This window comes from Prionailurus viverrinus, chromosome A2 (assembly GCF_022837055.1).
Source record: "Prionailurus viverrinus isolate Anna chromosome A2, UM_Priviv_1.0, whole genome shotgun sequence".
NCBI classification, from domain to species: Eukaryota; Metazoa; Chordata; class Mammalia; order Carnivora; family Felidae; genus Prionailurus; species Prionailurus viverrinus.
This window is the reverse complement of record NC_062562.1, coordinates 150,542,535-150,566,315: the sequence shown is the minus strand read 5'-3', so window position 1 is coordinate 150,566,315 and position 23,781 is coordinate 150,542,535. Positions and strand designations below refer to the sequence as shown.

The window sequence follows — 23,781 nt, the reverse complement described above, 5'->3', positions numbered from 1 at the left end:
CCACAGTGGCTACACCAGTTTGCATTCCCACCAACTGTGCAAGAGCGTTCCTTTCTCTCCACATCTTTGCCAACACCTTTGTTTCTTGCATTGTTGACTAGCCTTTCTAACAGGTGTGAGGTGATATCTCATTGTAGTTTTGATTTCCATTTCCCTGATGATCAGTGACACTGAGCATCTTTTCATTGTCCGTTGGCCGTCTGTATGTCTTCCTTGGAAAAAAATGTCTGTTCATGTCTTTTGCCTATTTTTTAATTTTTTAATTGGATTATTTGTTTTTTGCTGTTGAGTTTTATAAGTTCTTTATGTATTTTGTATACTAACCCTTTTTCAGATATGTCATTCGCAAATATCTTCTCTCATTCCATAGATTGCCTTTTAGTTTTGTTGACTGATTCCTTTGCTGTGCAGAAGCTTTTTATTTTGATGTAGTGCCAATAGTTTATTTTTGCTTTTGTTTCCCTTGCCTTGGGGAACCTGTCTAGAAAAAAGCTGCTACAGTGAGCGTCAGAGAAGTTACTGCCTGTGCTCTCATCTAGGATTTTTATGGTTTCTGATCTCACATTTAGGGCCTTGATCCATTTTGAATTTATTTTTGTGTCTGGTGTAAGAAAGTGGCCTAGTTTCATTCTTTTGCATGTTGCTGTCGAGTTCTCCCAACACCATTTGTTGAAGAGACTCTTTTTTCCATTGGATGGTCTTTCCAGCTTTGTCAAAGATTAGTCGACCATATAATTGTGGGTCCATTTCTGGATTTTCTGTTCTGTTCCACTGATCTCTGTGTCTGTTTTTGTACCAGTATCCTACTGTTTTCATTACTATAACTTTGTAACATAATTTGAAGTCTGGAGTTGTGGTGATGCCTCCAGCTTTACTTTTCTTTTTCAAGATTGTTTTGGCTATTAGGGGTCTTTTGTGGTTCCATACAAATTTCAGGATTGTTAATTCTAGTTTTGTGAAAAATGTTCTTCGTATTTTGATAGGGATTGCATTGAATGTGTAGATTGAATGTGTAGATTACTTTGGGTAGTATTGATATTATAACAATATTTTTTCTTCCAGTCCATGAGCACGGAATGTCTTTTCGTTTCTTTGTGTCATTTCCAAATTTCTTTATAGTTTTTAGAATACTGGTCTTTCACTTCTTTAGTTAAGTTTATTCCTAGATATCCTATTACTTTTGCTGCAATTGTATATGGGATTGTTTTCTTAATTTTTCATTCTGCTGCTTCATTGTTGTTGTATAGAAATGCAGTAGATTTCTTATAGATTGATTTTGTATCCTCAGACTTTACAGAATTCATGTATTAGTTCCAGCAACGTTTTGATGGAGTCTTTTAGGGTTTTGTGTATAGAATATCATGTCATCTACGAATAGTGAACATTTTACTTCTTCCTTATCGCTTTGGATGCTTTTTTTCTTTTTGTTGTCTAATTGCTGTGGCTAGGACTTCCAATACTAAGTTGAATAAAAGGAGTGGGAAGGATATCCTTATCTTGTTCCTGATCTTAGGGGAAAAGTTCTCAGTTTTTCCTAATTAATGATGGTTGTAGCTGTGGGCTTTTCATATATGACGTTTATTATGTTGAGGTGTGTTCCCTCCACACCTACTTTGTTGAGAGTTTTTATCATGAATAGATGTTGTACTTTGTCAAATGCTTTCTCTGCATCTATTGAAATGATTGTATGGTTCTCATCCTTTCTCTTATTGATGTGATGTATCATGTTGATTGATTTGTGAATATTGAACTACCCTTGCAAACCAAGAATGAGTCTTACTTGATCCTGGTGAATGATTTTTTTTAATGTATTGTTGGATTCAGTTTGCTAGTATTTTTGTTGAGGATTTTTGCATCGGTGTTCATTAGAGATGTTGGCCTATAGTTCATTGTCTCTCTCTCTCTCTCTCTCTCTCTGTCTTTTTTCTTTTTTTTGTGTGTGGTGTCTTTATCTGGTTTTGGTATCAGGGTAATGCTGGCCTCATAGAATGAATTTGGAATTTTCCTTCCCTTCCTTTTTTTTTTTGGAGCAGTTTGAGAAGACTATGTATTAACTCTTCTTTAAATGTTTGGTAGAATTCACCTGTAAAGCCGTCTGGTCCTGGACTTTTGTTTATTGGGAGATTTTTTTATTACTGATTCAGTTTCTTGTATTAGTCTGTTCCGGTTTTCTATTTCTTCCTGTTTCAGTTTTGGTAACTTACAAGTTTCTAGGTATTCATTTTTTCCTAGGTTGTCCAATTTGTTGGCATATAGTTTTTAATAATATTCTCTTACAATTGTTTATATTTCTGTCATGTTGGTTGTTATTTTTTCTCTCTCATTTGTGATTTGATTTATTTGGTTCCTTTTTTTGATAAGTCTAGCTAGAGGTTTATCAGTTTTATTAATTGTTTCAAAGAACCAGCTCCTAGTTTCATTGATTTATTTTATATATATACATATATATGTATATATATGCATGTACACACACAATACATATATACATATATATATAAATATGGTTTCTGTATCATTTCTTTCTGCTGTAATATTTATTATTTTCATTCTTCCTGCTGGCTTTAGGCTTCATTTGTTCTTTTTCTAGCTCCTTTAGATGTAAGGGTAGGTTGTTTAGTTGAGATTTTCCTTGCTTCTTGAGGTAGGCCTGTAGTGCAATAAACTTTCTTCTTAGGGTACCTGGGTGGCTCAGTTGGTTAAGCGTCTGACTCTTGATTTCAGCTCAGGTTGTGATCTCATGGTTTGTGAGATCGAGCCCTGCATGGGGGCTCTGTGCTGTCAGCACAGAGCCTGCTTGGAATTCTCTTTCTTGCTCTCTCTCTGCCCCTCCCCTGAGCTTGCTCACTCACTCTCTGTCTTAAAAATAAACTTAAAAAAAACAAAAAACAAAAAACCTTCCTTCTTAGAACTGCTTTGCTGCATCCCAAAGGTTTTATTTATTTTTTTACGTTTTCTTTTAAGGTTTATTTTTGAGAGAGCTTGCACACGTGCACATTTGGGGGAGGGGCAGAGAGAGAGAAGGAGACACAGATTCCGAGGCAAGCTCCAGGCTCTGAGCGGTCAGTGTAGAGCCTGATGTGGGGCTCAAACTTACGAACTGCCAGATCATGACCTGAGCTGAAGTCGGCCACTTACCTAAATGAGCCACTTCAGGAGCCCTATCCCAAAGGTTTTAAACCATTGTGTTTCCATTTTAACTTGTTTTTGTGTACTTTTAAAATGTCCTCTTTTATTTCCTGATTGACCCATTCACTGTTTAGTACCATGTTATTTAACCCCCATGAATTTGTGGTCTTTCCAGATTTTTTCTTGTGGTTAACTTCTAGTATCATAGCCTTGTGGTCAGAAAAGATGCACGGTAAGACTTCAGTCTTTTTGAATTTGTTGAGGCTTATTATTGTGGCTTAATATGTGATCTGTTCTGGAGAATGTTCCATGTGTACTTGAAAAGAATGTATTTTGCTGTTTTAGGTTGGAATGTTCCGGATATGTCTGCTAAATCCATCTGTTCCAGTGTGTCATTGAAAGCCATTGTTTCCTTGTTTGGTTTTCTGTTTAGATGATTTATTCATATAAGTGGGTATTAAAATCACCTACTATTATTGTGTTATTATCAATTAGTTCTTTTATGTTTGTTATTAACTGTTTTATATATTTGGGTGCCTCCACGTTGGGTGCATAAATATTTACAATTGTTAGATCTTGTTGGATTGTCATTATTATTATTATTATTACTTAGTGTTCTTCTTTGTTTCTTGTTATAGTCTTTATTTTTTACAGTCTTTGTTTTTAAGGTTTAGTTTGTCCAACATAAGTGTTACTACTCCAGCTTTCTTTTGACATCTATTTTCATAACAAATGTTTCTCTATCCCCTCACTTTTGATGTGTGGATGTCTTTAGGCCTAAAATGAGTCTTTTGTAAGTATCATATAGAGGGGTCTTTTTTTTTTTTTATTCATTCTGTCACCCTGTGTCTTTTGACTGAAGCATTTAATCCATTCACATTCAAAGTAATTATGATAGATATGTATTTATTGCCATTTTATTACCTGTTTTCTTGCTTTGTTTGAAAAACTCTTTCTCTATTCTGAGTGATAGCCTTACTGGATAGAGTATTCTTGGTTGCATATTTTTCCAATTCAGAAGTTTAAATATATTATGCCACTCCTTTGTGGCTTGGAAAGTTTCTGCTGAAAAATCCCAATAGCCTTATGGAGTTTCCCTTATATGTAATTGTCTTCTTTTGTTTTGCTTATTTTATTCTATTTTATTTTATTTTATTTTATTTTATTTTATTTTATTTTATTTCTTGCTGCTTTAAAATTTTTCTTTATTAGTGTTTTGCCATTTTAATATAACATGTGTTGGTCTGGATCTCCCTTTGTTGATTTTGTTAGGGGTTTTCTGTGCCTCCTGGATCTGGATATGTTTCCTTCCTCAGATTAGAGAACTTTTCAGATATTATCTCTGCAAATAAATTTTCTACCCCCTTTTCTCTTTCTTCTTGTGCGAATCCTATAATGCAAATGCATTTATGTTTAATGGGTCACTGAGTTCCCTAAGTCTGTTCTCGTTTTGCATATTTTTGTTGCTGTTGTTCAGCATGGTTACTTTCCATTACTGTATCTTAAAGTCTAGAGAGTATTTTTATGATCATTGCTTTAAACTCTTTGTCAGGCATCTTACTTACATATGTTTCACGTAGATTTCTGTCCATGGCCTTGTCCTGTCATTTGGGGACAGATGCCTCTGTCTTTTCATTTTGTCTAAGTCTCTCTGCCTGTTTCTCTGTATTAGGAAAGTCCGCTATGTCTCTTGATCTTGAGGGTATTGGCCTTCTGCAGAAGAGGTTGTGCAGTGCCCTACAGCATAGTGTCCCCTGTTACCCAGGGCCTGCTGCTTCAGGGAGTTTCTCCAATGTGTGCTGCTCATGCTTCGCTGTTGTGTTCTGACTGCTTTATTCTTCAGACCTCTGCAGAGCCTTTCTTTGCCTGTTGTGGGCAGTGTTTAGTCTCTGGCCTGAATGTGGTGTGCTTTAACTAGTGCTCCGGTCTTCTTGTGAAATGAGCCACTGCTGCTGGAACCAAGGCCCTGCCAAACTTCCAGGTCAGAAGATAGGTGCTGTGGGCCCGGGTTTGGGCTGGTCTTCTGGGGGCCCGCCTTGCTGGGTCTGAGGCAAGCAGGACCTGGAGGGGCAGTTCCAGCCTTGTCAGCAGGTTAGGTGGCCAGTGTCTGCTGGGCTGGTTCTTGGACATGGTTTTGTGTTTATGCTGAGGGGCAGGGGAGGGAAAGCCTCCTGCCAGTTCCTTTGTACCCCCAGAGGGGTCTCTCTGTTAGCTGCCTCTCTGGGACGAGTCTCAGAGGAGCAACTAACCTCAGCACTGTGTGCCCCAGGCACTCTTCAAATCACTGTATGTCCTCAGGCTGTTTACCTGCCTTGGGTCTAAGAGCAGGCCCAGTGCCTTGGGGCTGTGTCGGAGCCAAGCCTGCTGACCTTTAGAACTCCAGGCTTTAAGCCTGGTTGCGAGAACTCATGAAATTCAGCCCCTCTCACCGTCCGGGCCAGTTGCTGTGGGGATTCGTTTTCCCCACGCTCTCCCCATGTAATTGTAAAGACAGGTCTGTTTTAATTAAGCCATCAACCTTAAACTAGCTTTTATCTCGAATATTTTTTTTCAGACCATGTGAACTTGTAATATGTTTGGGTTAGTCTGTTCCCACGTGTTACTCTATCTCTTGTCCTTCTCCGTGACCACAGCTCCTTCCCCACCGTAGTGGCCTGGATTCATGTCTCTCCCAAACCTTATATCCACACTTCCTACCTTCTTTGATGTGGCTCTTCTCTACCTTTAGTTGTGGACTTCGTCTGCTAGTCTTCAGGTCAATTTCTGAGTATTTAGGGTGATTTGATAGTTTTCTAGTATGAGGAGAGCCTAGGATCTTCCTGGTGGGGTTTTGGAGTGATGGTGGGGTTCAGAGCTGATGGCCAAGAAAGAATTCTTGAAGACGGCTTCTGTGCAAAAAGGTGATTTTATTAAATAAAGCATGGGACAGGACCCCTGGGCAGAAATTGTTGCACTGGGGTTATGTACTGCTGAGTTAGGAGAGATTAAGTCAAGAGGAGGTTTTTTTAAAGGGATTTTCCATATGCTAAAGATAATTACTGGAGGCCTAGCTGTTATCAAGCTAAGGTGGTTTTTCCCTCTAGGAAAGCATTATCATTGAGACCAGGAGGGAGTTCATGGAGTTTAGGCTATTGATAAGATTGCCTTTTTCTTGTAATTTACTAAGGTATTTGTAAACTGACCGAGACTGTCAGTTTAACCATTTGTTTTCTGTCCTTTGCTTTGTTCTTGGGCAGCAAGGAGTGCCTGAGGAATATAAAACATATCCCACCTAGGGATGGGGGTGGGGGGAGATAGTTTGTAGGGTGTCCGCTTGCCTTATGCTCCTTCATCACTTCTACTTCCAGAAATGATCTAGATTTTTAATGATTTTAGCTTAACTCATCATTTAACCTAACTCAGCAAAACTTTAAGGTTTTAGCTTACCAAAAAAAAAAAAAAAATGGGAAAACTCTATAAGTAGACATAAATATCATAGAAAAGCTCATTTATAAACTTTTATGTTGTTTAATTTACTTGTCTTTAATAACTATGATTATTTTTAAGTAAGCTCTATGCCCAGTGTGGGGTTTGAACTTGACCCTGAGATCAGTCGCATGTTCTACCAACTGAGTGAGTCAGGTGCCCTGGTAACTATTTTTAGATTACCTGTAAAAGCTGTATTAAACATGAGACAAAGTGAGCCATTATCCTAAGCTATTAATTTTTGTTGACAGATCTTATAAGAGACAACATGAACTTACTTGGCTAGTAAGCTCAAGGAGAAGACGTTTTATATGTAGTGTTTTAACTATAAAGACGTATCTGTTTTAATTAAGCCATCAACCTTAAACTAGCTTTTATATCGAATATTTCTTTTCAGACCATGTGAACTTGTAATATGTTTGGATTAGTGTCTGAGCATTTTAGAATGCCCAACCCTTACAAGTGCTTGCCCTCAAACCAACTGAACAGAGCTCTTACAAATTAATTTTAGCAATACTATCTAGAAGTAGAAAATAGCACAGAATTACAGCATGTAAATACAGGTACACGTGAACATATAGACAGAGAGCCCTTATAGCTTCAGGTTTTAAAGTATTGCTGTGAAATAGGTACGGAATTTACTAATTCTAAAAGTTAGATCCAAGTTGTTTTGCTGGTAGGTGGGATAAGGTTATCAGTCTAGATAGCTAAAGATTTTTCTAGTATTTATGAAGACACCTAAGATTTGTATTTCTCTTTGGCAAGTCGAGTTCCAAATAACCTCTCCTCCTTTTGTTTTTTCCTTTTTTCTTTTTAAAAAAATTTTTTAAGAATGTTTTTTTTTTATTTTTGAGACAGAGAGACAGACAATGCGAGTTGGGGAGGGGCAGAGAGAGGGAGACACAGAATCTGATGCCTGCTCCAGGCTCTGAGCTTTCAGCATTTGCATTTAAATTTGCATTTAAAAAATTTTTTTTAAATGTTTGTTTATTTTTGAGAGAGACACACACACAGAGTGTAAGTGGGGGAGGGTCAGAGAGAGAGGGAGACAGAGAATCCAGAGCAGGCCGCAGGCTCAGAGCGAGATGCAGGGCTTGAACTCACAAACCGTGAGATCATGACCTAAGCGGAAAGTTGGACGCTTAACTGCTTAACTGCTTAACCGGCTGAGCCACCCAGGCGCTTCTGAAATTTGCATTTTAAAGGGATGGACCAGATAGAATTTCCTAGAGAAGACCTTGGAGAACTTTGGACATTTACATCTTAAAGGCACTGAGAAAGAATAAAAGCTTCTCTTACTAGGATTTTTGTTCCCTTAAAGTCGGAAGTTTTACACTTACAAGACTTTTGAGATAGGGTAGGTTTGGGGATTAGCAAAAGGGATTGGTAGTCTTTGAATAGTTTTGAACCACAGCTCTGGTCTTGTAAAGACTAGATTTCTAAAACAAGAGCAGCTATTAATTCCTCAAAGAATTGGATTGTCCCTTAAATGATATCAAAGTACTGACACACCCATCTAGGTATAAGTATCTTCTTTGGGCGGCTGGGTGGCTCGGTTGGTTAAGGTTGGTTAAGCGTCTGACTCTTGGTTTTGGCTCAGGTCATGGTCTCATGATTTGTTAGTTCAAGCCCCATCTGGGGCTCTGTACTGACAGCATGGAGCCTGCTTGGGATTCTCTTCTCTCCCTCTCTCTCTCTCTATCCCTCCCCTGCTCGCTCTCTCCGTCTCTTTCAAAATAAATAAATAAACTTAAAAAAAAAAAAAAAAGAATGTCTTCTTTCAGGGTGCCTGGCTTGCTCAGTTGATAGAGCTTATGACTCTTGATCACAGGATTGTGAGTTCCAGCTCCTGGGTATAGAGATTACTTTTAAAAAGTCTTTAAAAAAAAATGAGAATGTCTTCTTTGTCTCCACGTTCATAATAGCTTGGGGGAGAAGGCCTTGACATAAAAATTGCTGTCAGGCTCTGAATATCACCAACCAATTCTTGATTATAAAGTTATTAAATCCTTTCAAATATTTTGTCAGGGCAAACAGTAAATAATTCTGGGAGGATTAAACACTGGACCCAAGAGGGGTCCTCAGAAAGGGTGTAAAAGATACTGTCTTGGGAGAATCTAGAGTCACTCTCAACAATAGCCGAGGAAAGAATCAACTGCCTGCATGCCCCAGGCAGGCAGAAAGCCAGTAAGTTCTTAGGATATAAAAGGAGACAAGCAGGGAAATAGCTGTTTCCATGAGAGAAAGGATCAGTAACCATTGGAACTGGATTTGGAAAGGAAGAGACAATGCAGATTTTTATTTTCCTCTCTCAGCTGGGCTCAGGTAATATATTTACAAAAACTCTTGAGGATCCTCCCTAGGTGTAAGAAATTATTCAACTAAAGGGGGTCCTGGGTGGCTCAGTTGGTTAAGCGTCCGACTTTGGCTCAGGTTATGATCCTGCAGCTCACGAGTTCAAGCCCTGCGTCAGGCTCTGTGCTGACAGCTCAGAGCCTGGAACATGCCTCAGATTCTCTCTCTCTCTCTCTCTCTCTCTCTCTGTCTCTGTCTCTGTCTCTCGTGCCCCTCCTCTGCTTGCATTCTCTGTCTCTCTGTCTCTCAAAGATAAATAAACATTAAAAAAATTATTCAAGTATGGACTTTAGTTTGACCTTTGACCACGGAGTGAAAGATATCTGAGGAGTATCACCTATAGCCTCAATTAGTCTTATTCTGCAAGTGACTGCTTAATAGTCTCTTTAGAGGAAAAGGCAGTTCACCCAGGTTGACCAGGATGAGTACTCAAAGGATAGAGGGGAACAGTAGGGTTACACTGGCTTTACAGTCTTGTTTTAAGTACCTTTTCTCATTTTCATGAGCTTTTTACACTGAATCTTTTTAATAAAACTTTGGGAATTTTGAAACGTTTTGGAGGCTTCTGCTTGCCATGTAAAACAGGTATCCCGCTGTGTCTAATTTGGGAATCCTTTCTTTCAAATGCACTTCTTAAATGGCCTCACCTAACTGGAACATTCTCCATCCTGGCCATTGTCATTCTAGGTTCTTTTTAGTATCGCTATTTCTGTTGCTGTTCACAGCTTCTGGCACCATAGTTTTTAGACCTAAAATAGGCAGCCTTGCCAGAAGGTGGTGGGCTTGACTCTGTTGAATTTAAGGATCTCCAGGCTAAGCCTTTGTTTACACAAAACGACCCACAAAGACGTGTCCCGTAACACACCAGGAGTCAGCAAAAGATGTTACTCTGCACTGGCCAAGAAAAGACGAGGGACAAAACTGACAATTGCCCACGTAGACCAAACCAGCAGACTCCCTTCGGGGAGACTGCGCACTGGAAAGGGGTAAAGGACTAAAACTCCAAACTCTGGTAAATGGGGGGCGTGGACTGGAACTGGAGAAGGGATTACAATGTGGTACTGCCGACCGAACCAAGAGCTAAGGACCAGTGCTGTTAGATCCTCCTGTCCCTCTAGACCTGTTAACTCTGGCCTGGGAAGCTAATTAGATTGGTAGCTCAAATGCAGAAAGAGCAGAGCTGAAACCGGGAGGGACTTACCACTGGCTCTTGGAAGTGGCCAGAAAGAGAAAACTCAGAAGAGTTCTCAGGGCGCCATGCCTGTGTTTCTGCCTGTCCCTGAACACCATCAGAAGTTCCCTTTGGATCCTGACGTTGCTACCAAATGTGTTTAGAAAAAAAATTTAACCAAGTGAATTTGAAGATTTAATAGGCTTTCTTAAACTCTTCATGAATGGGTAGCATTCTATCCAGCAAGTAGAGGGGAGCTCCACCAAGTAAACAAGAAAATGGTTTTTAAGGGCAGAGAGAAGGCATTTATTTAAAAAAAAAAAATGTTTATTTTGAGAGAGAGAGAGAGAGAGAGTGGAAGAGGCCTTAGTTGTCAGTACAGAGCCCTCTAGGGGACTCAATCTCCTGAGTGAACCATGAGATCATGACCTGAGCCCAGATCAAGAGTCAGATGCTTAACCAACTGAGCCACCCAGGTGCCCTCAGAGAGAAGGCATTTTAAAAAAAGAAAGGAAGTATGCTTGGGTGGCTCAGTCAGTTAAGCATCCGACTCTTGGTTTCAGCTTAGGTCATGATCTCATGGCTCGTGAATTCAAGCCCAGTGTAGGGCTCTGTGCTGACAGTGTGGAGCCTGCTTGGGATACTCTCTTTCTACCTCTCTCTGCCCCCCACCCCCCACTTATTTCTCTCAAAATAAACTTTAAAAAATTAAAATTAAAAAATAACAGAATTTATTAGCAAGATGTGTGCTGTTTAGGCAAGGTTGCCTCCTAAGGGGAGTAGAAGGGGTCTATCAGTAAACTCCCTAGTATTGACCAGGAAACTCTACATTGACAGGTTCAGGGTTACATTCTTGGGGGATTGAAACTGCAGTTGGGTTAGGAATTAAGTCTTGGTTTACTGACTTGGGTCCTTAACCTATGTGGCACCGTTTGGGGCCTGTGGTTTTCTTTTGATAACCAGTAATTTTGAGTGTGTGTAATGCTGTGTCCTGCGTTCATTGTGAAACTTGTCAAACTCTCCAGACTGTGTTAGCTTAGCCCTGGCATAGCTGCTTGTTAGGGCATTCAGCTCCACGTCTAACCAGCATCATCAAGTAGATTCTTATCAAGGAAGATCCCTGGAGTCACAGTGCTGTGGTTCTTCACCCGTGCAAAGACGAGAAAGGTTGGGGGGGGGGGCGGGTCTGTGCTCAAGGACTTTGAACATGTCCTGAAGGATGTGGAACCACTTGCTTTCCTTTGCCATGCATTCTTTAGTCATTGATTTTAAATATTATTTTTTTCTCCTTTTGAATGTATGAGGTTGAATCATATGAAATTGCTGCTTTTCAGCCCTTTTGACCTACCAAAAAAATGGCAGCTTCATATGGCTTAACCTGATAGGGATGAAAGGCATTTGAAGTATTTTCTAGATAAAAATGGGACATACAAGGGCAAAGTTACTTATTTCATAATTGTTTGTATTTGTCCCTTTATCTTTCTAAGTGATTAGGGTTACTGATTTTTTTTATTTTTTATTTTTTAGCTTTTGCTTTTATTATTAAAGACCTATAAACTGTCAAAAACAGGGACTGTGATTTTAAATACAGATCTATGCCAAATAATATCCTCATTATTCGGAGGCTACTGGTTCAGAATGTGAGATAATCTTAACAGTCATCCTTAATTTAGCAAATCTTTACTTTAGAAAAGATTAGTGAAAATTAATAGGAGAAACAAGTGTGTAGAATAGTTGAGAGAATTGACCATTCCGTACAAAGAACTGATAATGATAATTGTCCATTCACTTAAAAAAATCTGTTGATGTCTATCAGATAACATTTTTTAAAATGTTTATTTATTTTGAGAGAAAGAGTGTGTGCACTCAAGCAGAGGAAGGGCAGAGAGAGAGGGAGAGAGAATCCCAAGCAGGCTCGTGCTGTCAGCCCAGAGCCTGACACGGGGCTGTGAGATTGTGATGTGAGCCAAAATCGACAGTTGGACGCCTAGCCAACTAAGTGACCCAGGTGCCCCATCAGATAACATTTTTTGAATACTAGTTTTAAATTGCTTGAAAAATACTTAGAGAGTGTCCTTGAAAAAGATTAAAATAGTATTCCTCGAAACATACTCTGTAATTCAGACTTTTTCCATCTTAGTCTAGCTTTGTGATGTATTTTTATATGTACTTAGTATTGACTTCACATTATAATAGTGATACAGTCTCTTAATATGGAGGAACTAAAAATAACCTTTCTAACCACAAAGATTGATTTCCTTCTACACTTGATTTTCTTGAAATAGATTTTGTGTGATGTGCTGTGATGTCTGCATTTCAGGTACTATGCTGTGATGGTCACCATGTTCTTCACTGTCAGCGTGGTGAACAACTATGCCCTGAATCTCAACATCGCCATGCCCCTGCATATGATATTTAGATCTGTAAGTGCTGCCGGCTCCCATGTGTATGTTCTTTCAGAAGATGAAGCCAAGAGGGTAGATTGAACACTTGGCAAAAGTAGAAAAGTCTTGTAGTAAGTAAAGTCTAGGGTATAAGAATAGATGCCCTGGATGAGTGAGCATAGGGTGGCTTTCATCTGCAAAGTAAGGTAAAAGGTGGACAGTTGACTTTTATCCCTCTGAAGTCTTAAGAATGATCAGTAGAAGGAGCTAAAATGTTGCCGGGACACAGATTTTATGTTAAATTTCTTTCATCTGGCTGATTTTATATTCAGACTTGGTATGAATGTTATTTAACTTATTACTCATAAATTTTGGTTTCTTTCATAAAATTACATTTACTCTTAGTACATAAGATAGATACCTCCCTTTTCTGATTATATATATATATATATACACACACACACACACACACACACACACACACACACACACATATGTATATAGGTTACATACATAGGTTATATATGTAATCGTTTTTGTTTTTTTTAAGCAAGAGACTTGAGACAATTAAAGGGAAATTTTTGATGAAGGTAGGGTTTCTCCCAAAGCAGCAGACATTTTCTTCTTCCACTAGTGTTTGGTGGGAGATCTGCATGTAGTTTGGTATATAAATAAGAACAGTGTGCCCCCTGAAGAACAGGGAAGACTTCAAGGGGAGTGTAGTTAGAATGGCAGAAAAATGTGAGATGGGTTGTCATTGGAATTACAGCACTTCTGTGTAGTCTTGAGATTTTTGTGAGATCGAAGGTGCTATCCCCAAAGGGACTTTTCAGCCCTAATTATAATTACGTAACCTTCAAAGCATTGGACGTGTAGTAGACTTTCAGTAAAGACTTGCTGATTGATCGCCACCTTGCCAGAGAAAGACATCCCTGCATGACTTCTTTCATTATTTAAAACCGAGGGTGAAGAGAAGTTTATTAAAACTCTCATAATTTAGATGGAAAATTTCACAATAAGTCTACAATATAATTTATTTTGGCTAGCCTTAGTTTCTGCTCTGACCGGTATTTAGAGAATTGGTCATTTTTCTTGTTGTTATCTTTGAAAGATTTTATTATTTTACATAAGAGATTTATGTGGTTTGTACTTTTTGCCATTATAAGAACAAGGGAACCTTATTATTCATCCTGACCTCCTCCTCCTTGGCTCTTCTGCCCGTTTGTCCATGTTCATATTTATCTGGAATTATTTGCTTTCCTAGGGCACTAAAACTCTGTTACTGTTGTCTCGTTTTATAGGGTTCTCTAATTGCCAACATGATCCTAGGAATTATCATTTTGAAGAAAAGGTAAACAATACACTTTTGTATTTTATGTCTAGGAAGGCTATCCTGAGCCCCATCCATCAGCTTACTTTTCTTGTAGTGATAATAAGTTTGCTCTTGATAATTCCTTGTTTCTCAGCTCTCTCTGTGACAGTGACATGCATCTTGAGGCCATGGACCAGGTAAGGGGCCCCACCTATCCCTTTGGAGCAGCATTTTCTCTGGGTAGAACTCTTGTCATCATTGAGTCTTTAGTACCACAGTAACCTACATAACCAGTTGATTTAGAACTTCACTCCTGTGTGGTCTCTACTAGCTACATGAGACCGTTTACATTTAAATTTAATTAAATAAATACTTGTGTCTGGGTCCCAGTAGTCACATTTTACCTGCCTATAGCCCCATGTGGCCGGTGGTGACCCTGTTGGAGAACCCAGATATGGAACATTTTCAGCTTCATGGAAGTCCTGGGACAGTGGTGTCATAGAAGGTGTTTATGAGTATAGCATGATCATCCGTGTTAGAAAGAAAATTCCTAACAAAGGCCCAAATGGCCAAGAAGATAGAATGAAAAGTCTCAGGATTGTTCTATGTGGTTGTCGCCAGTGGCTTTCTCTGGGATATGGTTGGGAATACCAGAAGGCCCTGAGATGCTTTCTCAAAGTGTTTGCCTTCCACTTGTGTCCTGAGCCTTACCCCATGCCCCCAAGGAGGTGGGGCACTGGGGAGAGTCAGCACATTCAGTCTGGAACATTTCTCAGGGAAAGTTCACCCTCGCTGTTAAGATCACAACTGTACAAGCTTATGCCAACGTTTCTGTCCTAGACCCCAGTATTAGAAAACTCTGTGGGAATCTAGAGTTTTTAAGAAATAAGGGCTGTGTCACGAGAAAGATAGTTGTCCTGTCTTGATAGGCTCCTTATCACAAACCCTTTATCTTCTGAGGCTTCTGTATTCCCCCAGATAGGTATGATTGTAACTGATTTCTAGGTTCTCTCCAGGTGAGCATTCATATATACTGGTCAGGTTCGTTACATCGAAGTGACTGCCACGCTTCTTGATAATGTGTAGAATTCACGTTGGGACAGACCTGCAGTCCTTCCAGCCTTTGATTTTGCTCATAACAGGGATACAAAAGGACATGTTATAAAAGGAATGTATTCTCCTGACAGTGCTCCGAAATGTCCTGGGCCTTTCTCAAACATCTCTGTTTCCCTTAAGAACTTATTTTGGGTCTGTTATCTTGAATCTATCCAAGTAAGCCTTTTTGACGCTCCTCGGTGTGTGCTCCCCAAAAAGCAGGTATTTCCCTAAGGTAACTATCTACTACCATGACTTAGTAAGTTAGTATCTCCTCTTGTTTAACCTGAGTAGAGCCTCTTAGGTTCACAGTGTTTTCCTCTTTCTAGGCTTTGAAGACCAAGTCCATACTCATTAATTTTCATGAATTTTCAGGCCACAATTCCAAACCTCTCCCGATCTTGATCTTTCCAGACCGAAGAGTTCCCTTACTTTTGTATCTGCCTCCTCCAGCGCCTGTTTCCTCACCCTGCCCCTCTCCTCTGGCGTGGTGCTGTTGGCCCCTTGAGCTGCTGCTCAGCCAGTCCTTTTGGCCTTTTATGAGGTGATATGACCAGAAGTGTACAAAGTATTTGACTGGAAAACCTCTGATGGTTCCTCCTGTAAGTTTAATTTCCTTTCATTCTTGCCTGAGTCCTTTTGCTTTATCACTAAGAGCCCAAGAGGGATGTTAACGATGTTGTTCCAGTTAATAGGAAATGCCACTGTTTTTACTGCCAGTAGTCCTATTAGTGTCATAGTCCTCCCTTTATCCAACTGTGCCAGCATTTAAAAACATTGGAGGAGCGCCTGGGTGGCTTAGTCAGTTGGGTGTCCGACTCTTGATTTTGGCTCAGATCATGAGCCCAGGCTCAGATCATGAGCCCTGAGTCTGGCTCCACACTCAGCTGCTTAAGATCCTCTCCCTCCCCCTCCCCCCTCCGACTTTCCCCCACTTGGACACATGCTCTCTCTCTAAAATAAAAAAAATAATAATAAAATAAAAGCAACAGTCGAGTCATTCAGACATGATTTACAAAATCCTTTCCTGAAAATGGACAAGTTGAATGATTTTTTTTTTGTTTTTGTTTTTTGTTTTTGAGCACTGAATCCTGCTACTTGGCCGTGATATTCTGTTCTTCCTCTTGTGTGTTGTGTCCCTTGACACTCAGGTCTGGGCCCCCTGAAGACAGGAGAAACAGGTGGCAGTTAAGATCTCAGTCGGGCTTTCATTTGGACTCTTGAGCAGAATGGAATGTCACGTCTGGTCTGTGTCTTTTTTTGTTCTTGTTTTCTGATGAAACGATCTATCGGTCCACCGACCGATGGAAACTCTTTTAAGCAGCGCTAAGATTGGGTGTTGTTTAGACACCAGCCAGCATCCTGATTCTTTCTCACATGGCCTTACATGGGAAGTCTGCTAGAAAGTGATCCCCTCAGCCATGTTTTGGTGATTTTTACTCTTAGGCTCCATCTGACTGTGAACATAGTGTGGAAATTCAGATCTGTGCTTTTTTCCTAAGGTGTTCTGCTTCTTGTTTTTGCAGATACAGCATATTCAAATATACCTCCATTGCCCTGGTGTCTGTGGGGATATTTATTTGCACTTTCATGTCAGCAAAGCAGGTGGTAAGCATCACTTCACAAATTATTTATATTCACTCCTTGCCGGGGGGGGCACAGGTACCTATTATTGACGCAATAAACTTAAATGCTTATGCAATAGAAGGATTCGGGTCTCTGCAAGAAAAGAGTGGAGGTGACTGGGTAACACAGATATTTCCTTTGTACCCAAGCACCTTGCATGTAGTTCTAGACTCTATACCGAGTATTTTTCTTATTTCCTAGACCTCCCAGTCCAGCTCCAGCGAGAATGACGGATTCCAGGCATTTCTAAGGTGGTTACTAGGCAAGTACGGTAATTACAATGAAGCTAATTGCCTCTGCAGTTCTGTTGGCTGAACTTTCTCCTAAGGGACAGGTTTCTTGGCAAGAAGCTTTGGCTACACAGATGATGCCACAGAGGAGAGAGGCACCCGGGGTCGTCATCTGTCTCTGAACTTTGGTGTTCGGAACATGAAAGAAAGACAATGTCCGTGTTCAGGGTAGCGTGTTCTACAACATGGATCCATATTTCCACGGCTGCCACTGGAATAGTTTCTGGTTGCCTGTCACACTCACTGGGAGCACTGCTTCGAGTGTCCATTACTTCATGAGCTGTCTGCTGAGCAGGAGCTTCTACATACAAAGGGCACGTTAGAGCAGTTGGCTCTTGAAATTTCCAAGGGGCTCATTTCTGAATCTTAGATTCATTTTCTTTGTAAGTTAGCTTTTCCCTAATGAGTGTTCCCAAACCTGACTGATCAGCAGAGTCTCCTAGGGAATCTTTAAAAATACAAGTATCTCTTTGTGGAAGTCACGAGACAACCCCTGCAGAGCTCTGGCCTCACACTGGATGACACGGAGGTGAAACTCTTTCCTGCTTAGCCAGGTAGCAGCAGTACCAGATTGAGACCAAGTGGAAGAGAAGTAGCAATGAAAGGACTCTGTTCTCCCTGCTTCTTGGCTTTGAGACTTCATCCTTTTAGGTTGTTGTTCTTAACATAGAAAGATCTTTATGAGCTGTTGGAAAAACACTTTATCCAACAAGAAAAAGTCGCAAAGGATACGAACACACAATTCGTGGGGAAAACATTAGTGTCTGATCATTGTATGTTTGGCCTCAGTAGTCTTGGCATCAAAGAAATGCAAACTGAAACCAAAATGCAGTCCCTTTTTATTTTCGCTCTATCAAATTGGATAATCATTTATTATTATCCTCATTGCTGCTGAGGGTGAAGTAAGACAACCATGTTTGTATAACCTGTTTATGGTAGAAATTGACACAGCCTTTCTGGAAAAAATGGATGTATTGAGTTTTTAAAATAGCTACGACTTTTGAGTCAGTACTGTTCCATTTTGGAAAGTTTGTCCTTAAGGAAATAATCAACATTTTGTTTAAAGATTTATGTAGAAAGATGGACAGTGATTTTAATGGTAAAATAACTGGAAGTAACCTAATGAGGCTCATGTTATAATAATACATTTGACTATGGTTTCTATGGGATACAATAATATGGAGCCATTAATTCATACCTTTGAAAAAATTTTAATAAACGACTTGAAGGAAAATCCAAGAAAAAGATCATGAAGAAAGCAAGATATAAAATTGTATATTCATTATGATCCTGGTTTTTTTTGCATAAAATAAATAAATAAATGTATGTAGGGAGATAGAGCAAGCTATCAAGGAGTGGGTAGTAATATTGTAGTTAATTTTTATTTCTTTTAAAAATTTTGTGCATGTTCTACAACTAGTTTGTAATATATGTAGAACCTTAAACAATCAATGTTCTTTAGGAAAATGTCTGGAAATGAGCAAATCTAATTCTTATAACCCAATTTTTGTTTTTTAGGTATAGGGGCACTGACTTTTGCTCTTCTGATGTCAGCAAGGATGGGCATTTTCCAGGAGACCTTATACAAACAATTTGGGAAGCACTCGAAGGAGGCTTTGTTTTATAATGTAAGCAATTTTTTGAACCTGGGGAAGACAAAAAGTACTGAGTCGTCATATGTCATTTCAAATGAAATACACGTTTTTCTGATGTCGTTGAAGGACCAAGTACTTTTAATAGGCTACTAATGGTGTATTCTGAGCCACAGTTCTCTATAGGAGACGATTGTGCTCAGTCGGTGTGAACCTCGTGTGTCTGGTAGCCAGGAACGACCCCCGGGGATGAAGAACCTTCACCCCCCCAGGTCCCTGTAGGTGAGGTCAAATTAAAAGCAATATGGAAACTTGGAACAGGAAAACGAGTCCCAAAACAACATGCCAGGGAGGATGTCTGCAGCCAGGCAGGCATTTGGCGGTGGGGGGGGTGGGAGGTGCGGAGTCCCTCCCAGTGGCTGTCTTCCCTTGATGGAGAGTTTCATTAGCAAATTCTGTGTGCTTCCACTTTTTTGTTGTAAAACTGCTGAGCGAGAGCCACCTCCTCTAACTGTCCTCTTCCTCCAGCGTCTCTCCTGTGGAGATAACATCCAAAGCACAGCCCCTCACCGTCCTGGCTGGTAGGGACGCCTTCAGGGTCCGTATTCAGAGATTCCTTCACCACCAGCTTTCTGTACTAAAGTTGCAGACCATCAATTTGAGATATTTAATGGGAGCTGGAGTATGTGTCTGGGAATTTAAAAAATAAGGAACAATCGGTCCAGTTCACACCTTTGTTTTAGAACAGTACTCGGCACAGAGTGACTGCCTGTAACGTTAGCTCTGATTCCTTATTGTGGTGGGTTATTGTCAGGCTCGTTCATTCATCTGTGCCGACCTGTTGTGTCTTCTTCAACCCCTTTTTATTCTTGTCTTCATTTTATTTTCCCTGACCTCATATTGTCCTCAAATCTCTTTTTCCCTCGAGTTTCCTAAACTCCCTGAAATTTGCCTTTGCTTTATAACTTTTAAATCCTTGTATTTGCTCAGCCATTTTCAAAAGTAGCAAAATACAGCAAATCCTGTGGGCAAGATGACTGGGAGTTAATTTCCCTTCTGTTGAGGGAAGGATGCCGGCTCCATTTTTTTGTTTAGTGCGTGATGGTCATCTGATTCTGTTCCATAAGGGCAAGAGCTGTAGTTTGGGGTTGACAGCACGCCTTTCAGGGTCACGTGGGCGGAAGCACTGGATACAAATATTTAATTTAGCGAGTCTAAATTCCTTTTCTTGACATTGCTTGTCAAACACCTTGTAAAACTTAAAGTCACTGTAAAGCCGCTCTAAATGTTCTGTGATGTGTTTGCATTTCAATTTACATGACGTCTTCCTTCCCACAGCACGCCCTTCCCCTCCCGGGTTTCATCTTCCTGGCTTCTGACATTTATGACCATGCGGTTCTGTTCAATAAGTCTGGTGAGTGTGGGCATCTCCCGGGGAATTACCTGACAGTTTCTGGGATCAGCTCTCAGTTTTCCTATTGACTTGACCACCGCTTCTTTCCACCGTCTTATCCAAATCCCTGCCTTGTTCGAAACCCTCCCTGTTCCGCCTTCCGGGAATATAGTGCTGTTAATGAGCAGTTGCAGCAGCAAAAGGTTTTACGGGTGCTTCTCAGTTATTTGCCAACAAAGTTAGAGAACTGCCTTCAGATTTTCTAAGTGTCTTCATCCTCACCACAGAACGCTTTGGAATGTGTGTGTTTGCATTTGCATGTGGCACGTTTGGTGTTTTGAGGATGCAAAGACATAGCAATAACACACTGCAAGGGTGGGACCACGAGAAGCCGGGCAGCAGTCCAGCTCTGTGTTCCCGCACATCTTTTTTTCGGCTGGCGAAGGCGGACCTGCTCACAGACCCAGTCCTGGCCTAGCCACCTGGGAGCAAGGGGAAGCAAAAACCACGAGGGGGCTTTTTTCCAAGGTACAGGGAAGGTAGGCAGCAGGAATAAGCAAAATTAGTTCAAATGTCTGCAGGGTAAGTTAGCTATTCCTTGTTAAAGTGGCGAGTTAATAAACTAGCTATAAATTGCCAACTAACTTGAAAGAAATTACTTATCTGACGTGAATATCTACTAAAAGACATGGCGTTACACAGACAAATGAACACACAGGAACAGATACACGTTTGTAGAATTAAGGCTTTACGTGGCTCGTACCTAAAATGGTGAGGACATTTTGTAGAATGGCAGTGTGTGCTCTGTAAAACTTGTTTGCCCTCTGAAGTCTGAACATGCATATTGTGAGGTTGTGGCTGTGACTGCTTTCTGTTTGAGTTTGCTGTGTTTGCCTGTCCCATTTGCCCACACAAAAAAAATATGTAATGAAGGTAGTGTGTTGACGTTTCTAAGGCTCTGAATTACTCCATTTCTGATTTTGGGGGTTTTTTTTGGAGATCTCATTGACATATAGCCATTTTTGTCACAATGATTTTTAAGGTCCCTTGAGAGTCCCCACACAGCAAAGGGCTATTAAAATAAACGTCAGATTCCTTGGGATTGATTTGATTTCGTTCCTAGAGCGCTCTTCTAAAAGTCACAGGGATGGGTGTTTATGTAAAATCTCTTTTAGAATCTGCCTTCAGCTCATACCTTCGTTGAATATATGCTTCTTTCTCTTGCTTGCTTTGAGGTTGTCTCAGATGAACCTGTTATCCTTGAATTTGCTAAGAGAACTAAAAATCCACCTAAATATTTTAAGTCCTACTGATTGATTCTTTTCCCAGCAAATCGATACAGTGGATCTCTGAAGTTATTAAACAGTAATAATACTTGTTAATTTTCTTTTCATTTCAGTACATGCTAAGTGTTTCAAAGACAGTAGAATCCCAGATTATGGGGATTTCCCCCTAGTCCAGACATACAGTTAGAGCGAATTATCTTTACACACATGGCTTTTTATTTTTTTGCAAAAGAAAAGTAACGTTCATTTACTAACCAGGTTTCAATATCACTGTTCGAATTTCCCAAGTTATTCTGTATAATTCAGACCCCACAAACAATTGAGCAATTTCAAAAAAGTGATGAAGGGGCACCTGGGTGGCTCACTTGGTTGAACCTCTGATTCCTGATTGCAGCTCAGGTCATGATCTCACGGTTCGTGAGTTCAAGTCCCACATCGGGCTCCATGCTGACAGTGCGGAGCCTGCTTGGGATTTTCTCCTCTGCCTTTCTCTCTCTCCCCCACCTCCTGCTGTGTCTCTCAAAATGAATAAATAAAAACTGAAATATCTTAAGCTACAAAATTGGAAACTTAAAAATCTCTTTGATCTTGATTATTTTGTTTCCTCCCAAATATTTACTGTGCAAGCCTTGATTATATAAAACTAATATGAGAACATATTTAAGAGAAGAAGAGTTACCATTCCATTGCCTGACACGTCAGCTAATTTCATTTTCCCAGTTTCCTTCCAGATATTGTGTATGTATATTCTTGCCTAGTTGTCATCCTAGCATGGATGTAGTTTTATACTTGCTTTTTCACTTTCCTTCTTTATATGACTGTATATAATATTCATGATTTTTTAAATTTTATTTTATACTTTTTCACTCTCCTTCTTTATATGACTGCATATAATCTTCATGATTTTTTTAATTTTAATTTTTTAATGCCTTATTTAAAGTTCCTTTGCCATACATAGCCATTGCTCTAAGATTGGCCATTTAGATTGATTCAATGTTTTATCATAAATAGTACTGTCATCAATGGAGAACTATTTTTCATCTTTTGAATTAGTGAGGATTAATTCCTAAGAATGCATATAAATACTTTATTGCCCCTTAAGAATTATGAAATTGATTTTTTTTACAAAAATGCACCGATTGCTACTGCCAGCCGAGGCTGCTGGTTCCACTGCCACCATTCCAGATTAGGATTTCATCTTTTTTTTTTTTTTTTTGACGTTTATTTATTATTGAGAGACAGACACAGAGCGTGAGCAGGGGAGGGGCAGAGAGAGGGGGAGACACAGAATCCGAAGCAGGCTCCAGGCTCCGAGCTGTCAGCACCAGAGCCCGATGCAGGGCTCGAACTCACAAACCATGAGATCATGACTTGAGCCAAAGTCGGTCGCCCAACTGACTGAGCCACCCAGGCGCCCCTCATCATTTTTTTTTTAATGGTTATTTATTTTGAGAGAGAGAGCGAGCACGTGCATGCAAGCAAGCACAGGCAGAGAGGGGGAGAGAGAATCCCAAGCAGGCTCCACACTCAGTGCAGAGCCCGAGGCAGGTCTCCATCCCACGACCCTGAGATAGTGACCTGAGCTGAAATCAAGAGTCGGACACTTTAACCCACTGAGACACCCAGGCGCCCAGGATTTTACAAATTTTTAATCGCTGTTTTAATAAATATAAAATGGTAGAACCTTTTTTAATTTAGAATTCTCTCATCACTAGTAGGATTGAATATATTTTCAGATGGCATTTAGTTACTAGTTGTCTTTATTCTTGTGTTGTCAGCTGAGACCATGTCATTTTTCACTGCTCTGTACTTGAGTCTTTCTTTGTAAATTGGGGTCCTATTCAGGTGAGTGGTAGAGAGCTTATTTTACAATTAAAATTAATGATAACTTAATGCTTAAGATTCTCTCTCCCCCTCCCCCTCTTGTTCACTCGCATGCTCACTTGCTCTCAAATAAAAAATAAATTAGAATTTAAGAAACCATTGTAATGACTCTTGAGACTGGTGTAGCCTGGAATCAGGGCAAGTGAAATGGTGTACGATCCAAATCTCTTTGCAAGGGGAGGAACGTTGCTGTCTCTATTATGTTCAGTCTGTATCACTTTGTCCAAAAAGATGAAGACTTACGCTGTCCCAAGTGTATGACTGTATCCCCTTTTAATCTTTGCAGAATTGTACCAAGTTCCCTTCATTGGTGTGACAGTGCCCATCATGTGGTTCTACCTCCTCATGAATGTCATCACTCAGTATCCTTTGCACCCCTCTGCCATACCCTCCTCTTATGTCAAAGTAACACAGAGAAGGTTTGTATTCCTAATGGTGCGGTGACCTGAGTTTTGCGTCTGCCTTGATCTGTACTGCAGGAGACAGAGATTCCCATCCAGCCTGGGCTTTTGGGAAAGACCAGAGAGTTGGTAGCGCTGCAGGAGGTCAGCAGGTCATTGGGCACATAAAGGAATTGCTGTGGGTGGCGTGGAGAAATCCGTGGATAATTCAGTATTGGTATGTGACAAGAATGCTCTGTGATTTCTCCTGGAGTTTTTCAGCAGCCTCAGACATTTCACCAGCTGCCACAAAATTCTGCCCGAAATTTCAAACTAATTAAAGCCTAATTTTGTAAATGGCTCTCTTCAACGACCTTAAGTACACTATAAAAACCGTTAAGTCTTTGGAACAATGAAACAGA

At 40.1% G+C, this 23,781-nt stretch overlaps 1 protein-coding gene across 2 annotated transcripts in view; it reads left to right on the top strand.

The window, feature by feature from the left end:
- Nucleotides 1–23,781, top strand: part of SLC35B4 (solute carrier family 35 member B4) — a 40,544-nt gene that overhangs the window by 12,171 nt on the left and 4,592 nt on the right. The window contains exons 3-9 of one of the 2 annotated variants that reach the window (XM_047850309.1): nt 12,438–12,540; nt 13,803–13,852; nt 16,435–16,516; nt 16,736–16,796; nt 18,343–18,452; nt 19,755–19,830; nt 23,266–23,341. In XM_047850309.1, coding sequence (XP_047706265.1) covers nt 12,438–12,540; nt 13,803–13,852; nt 16,435–16,516; nt 16,736–16,796; nt 18,343–18,452; nt 19,755–19,830; nt 23,266–23,341 — 558 coding nt within the window. Of the gene's footprint in view, nt 1–12,437; nt 12,541–13,802; nt 13,853–16,434; nt 16,517–16,735; nt 16,797–18,342; nt 18,453–19,754; nt 19,831–23,265; nt 23,399–23,781 lie in introns of both variants that reach the window. The other variant, XM_047850311.1, reaches the window with a different exon arrangement.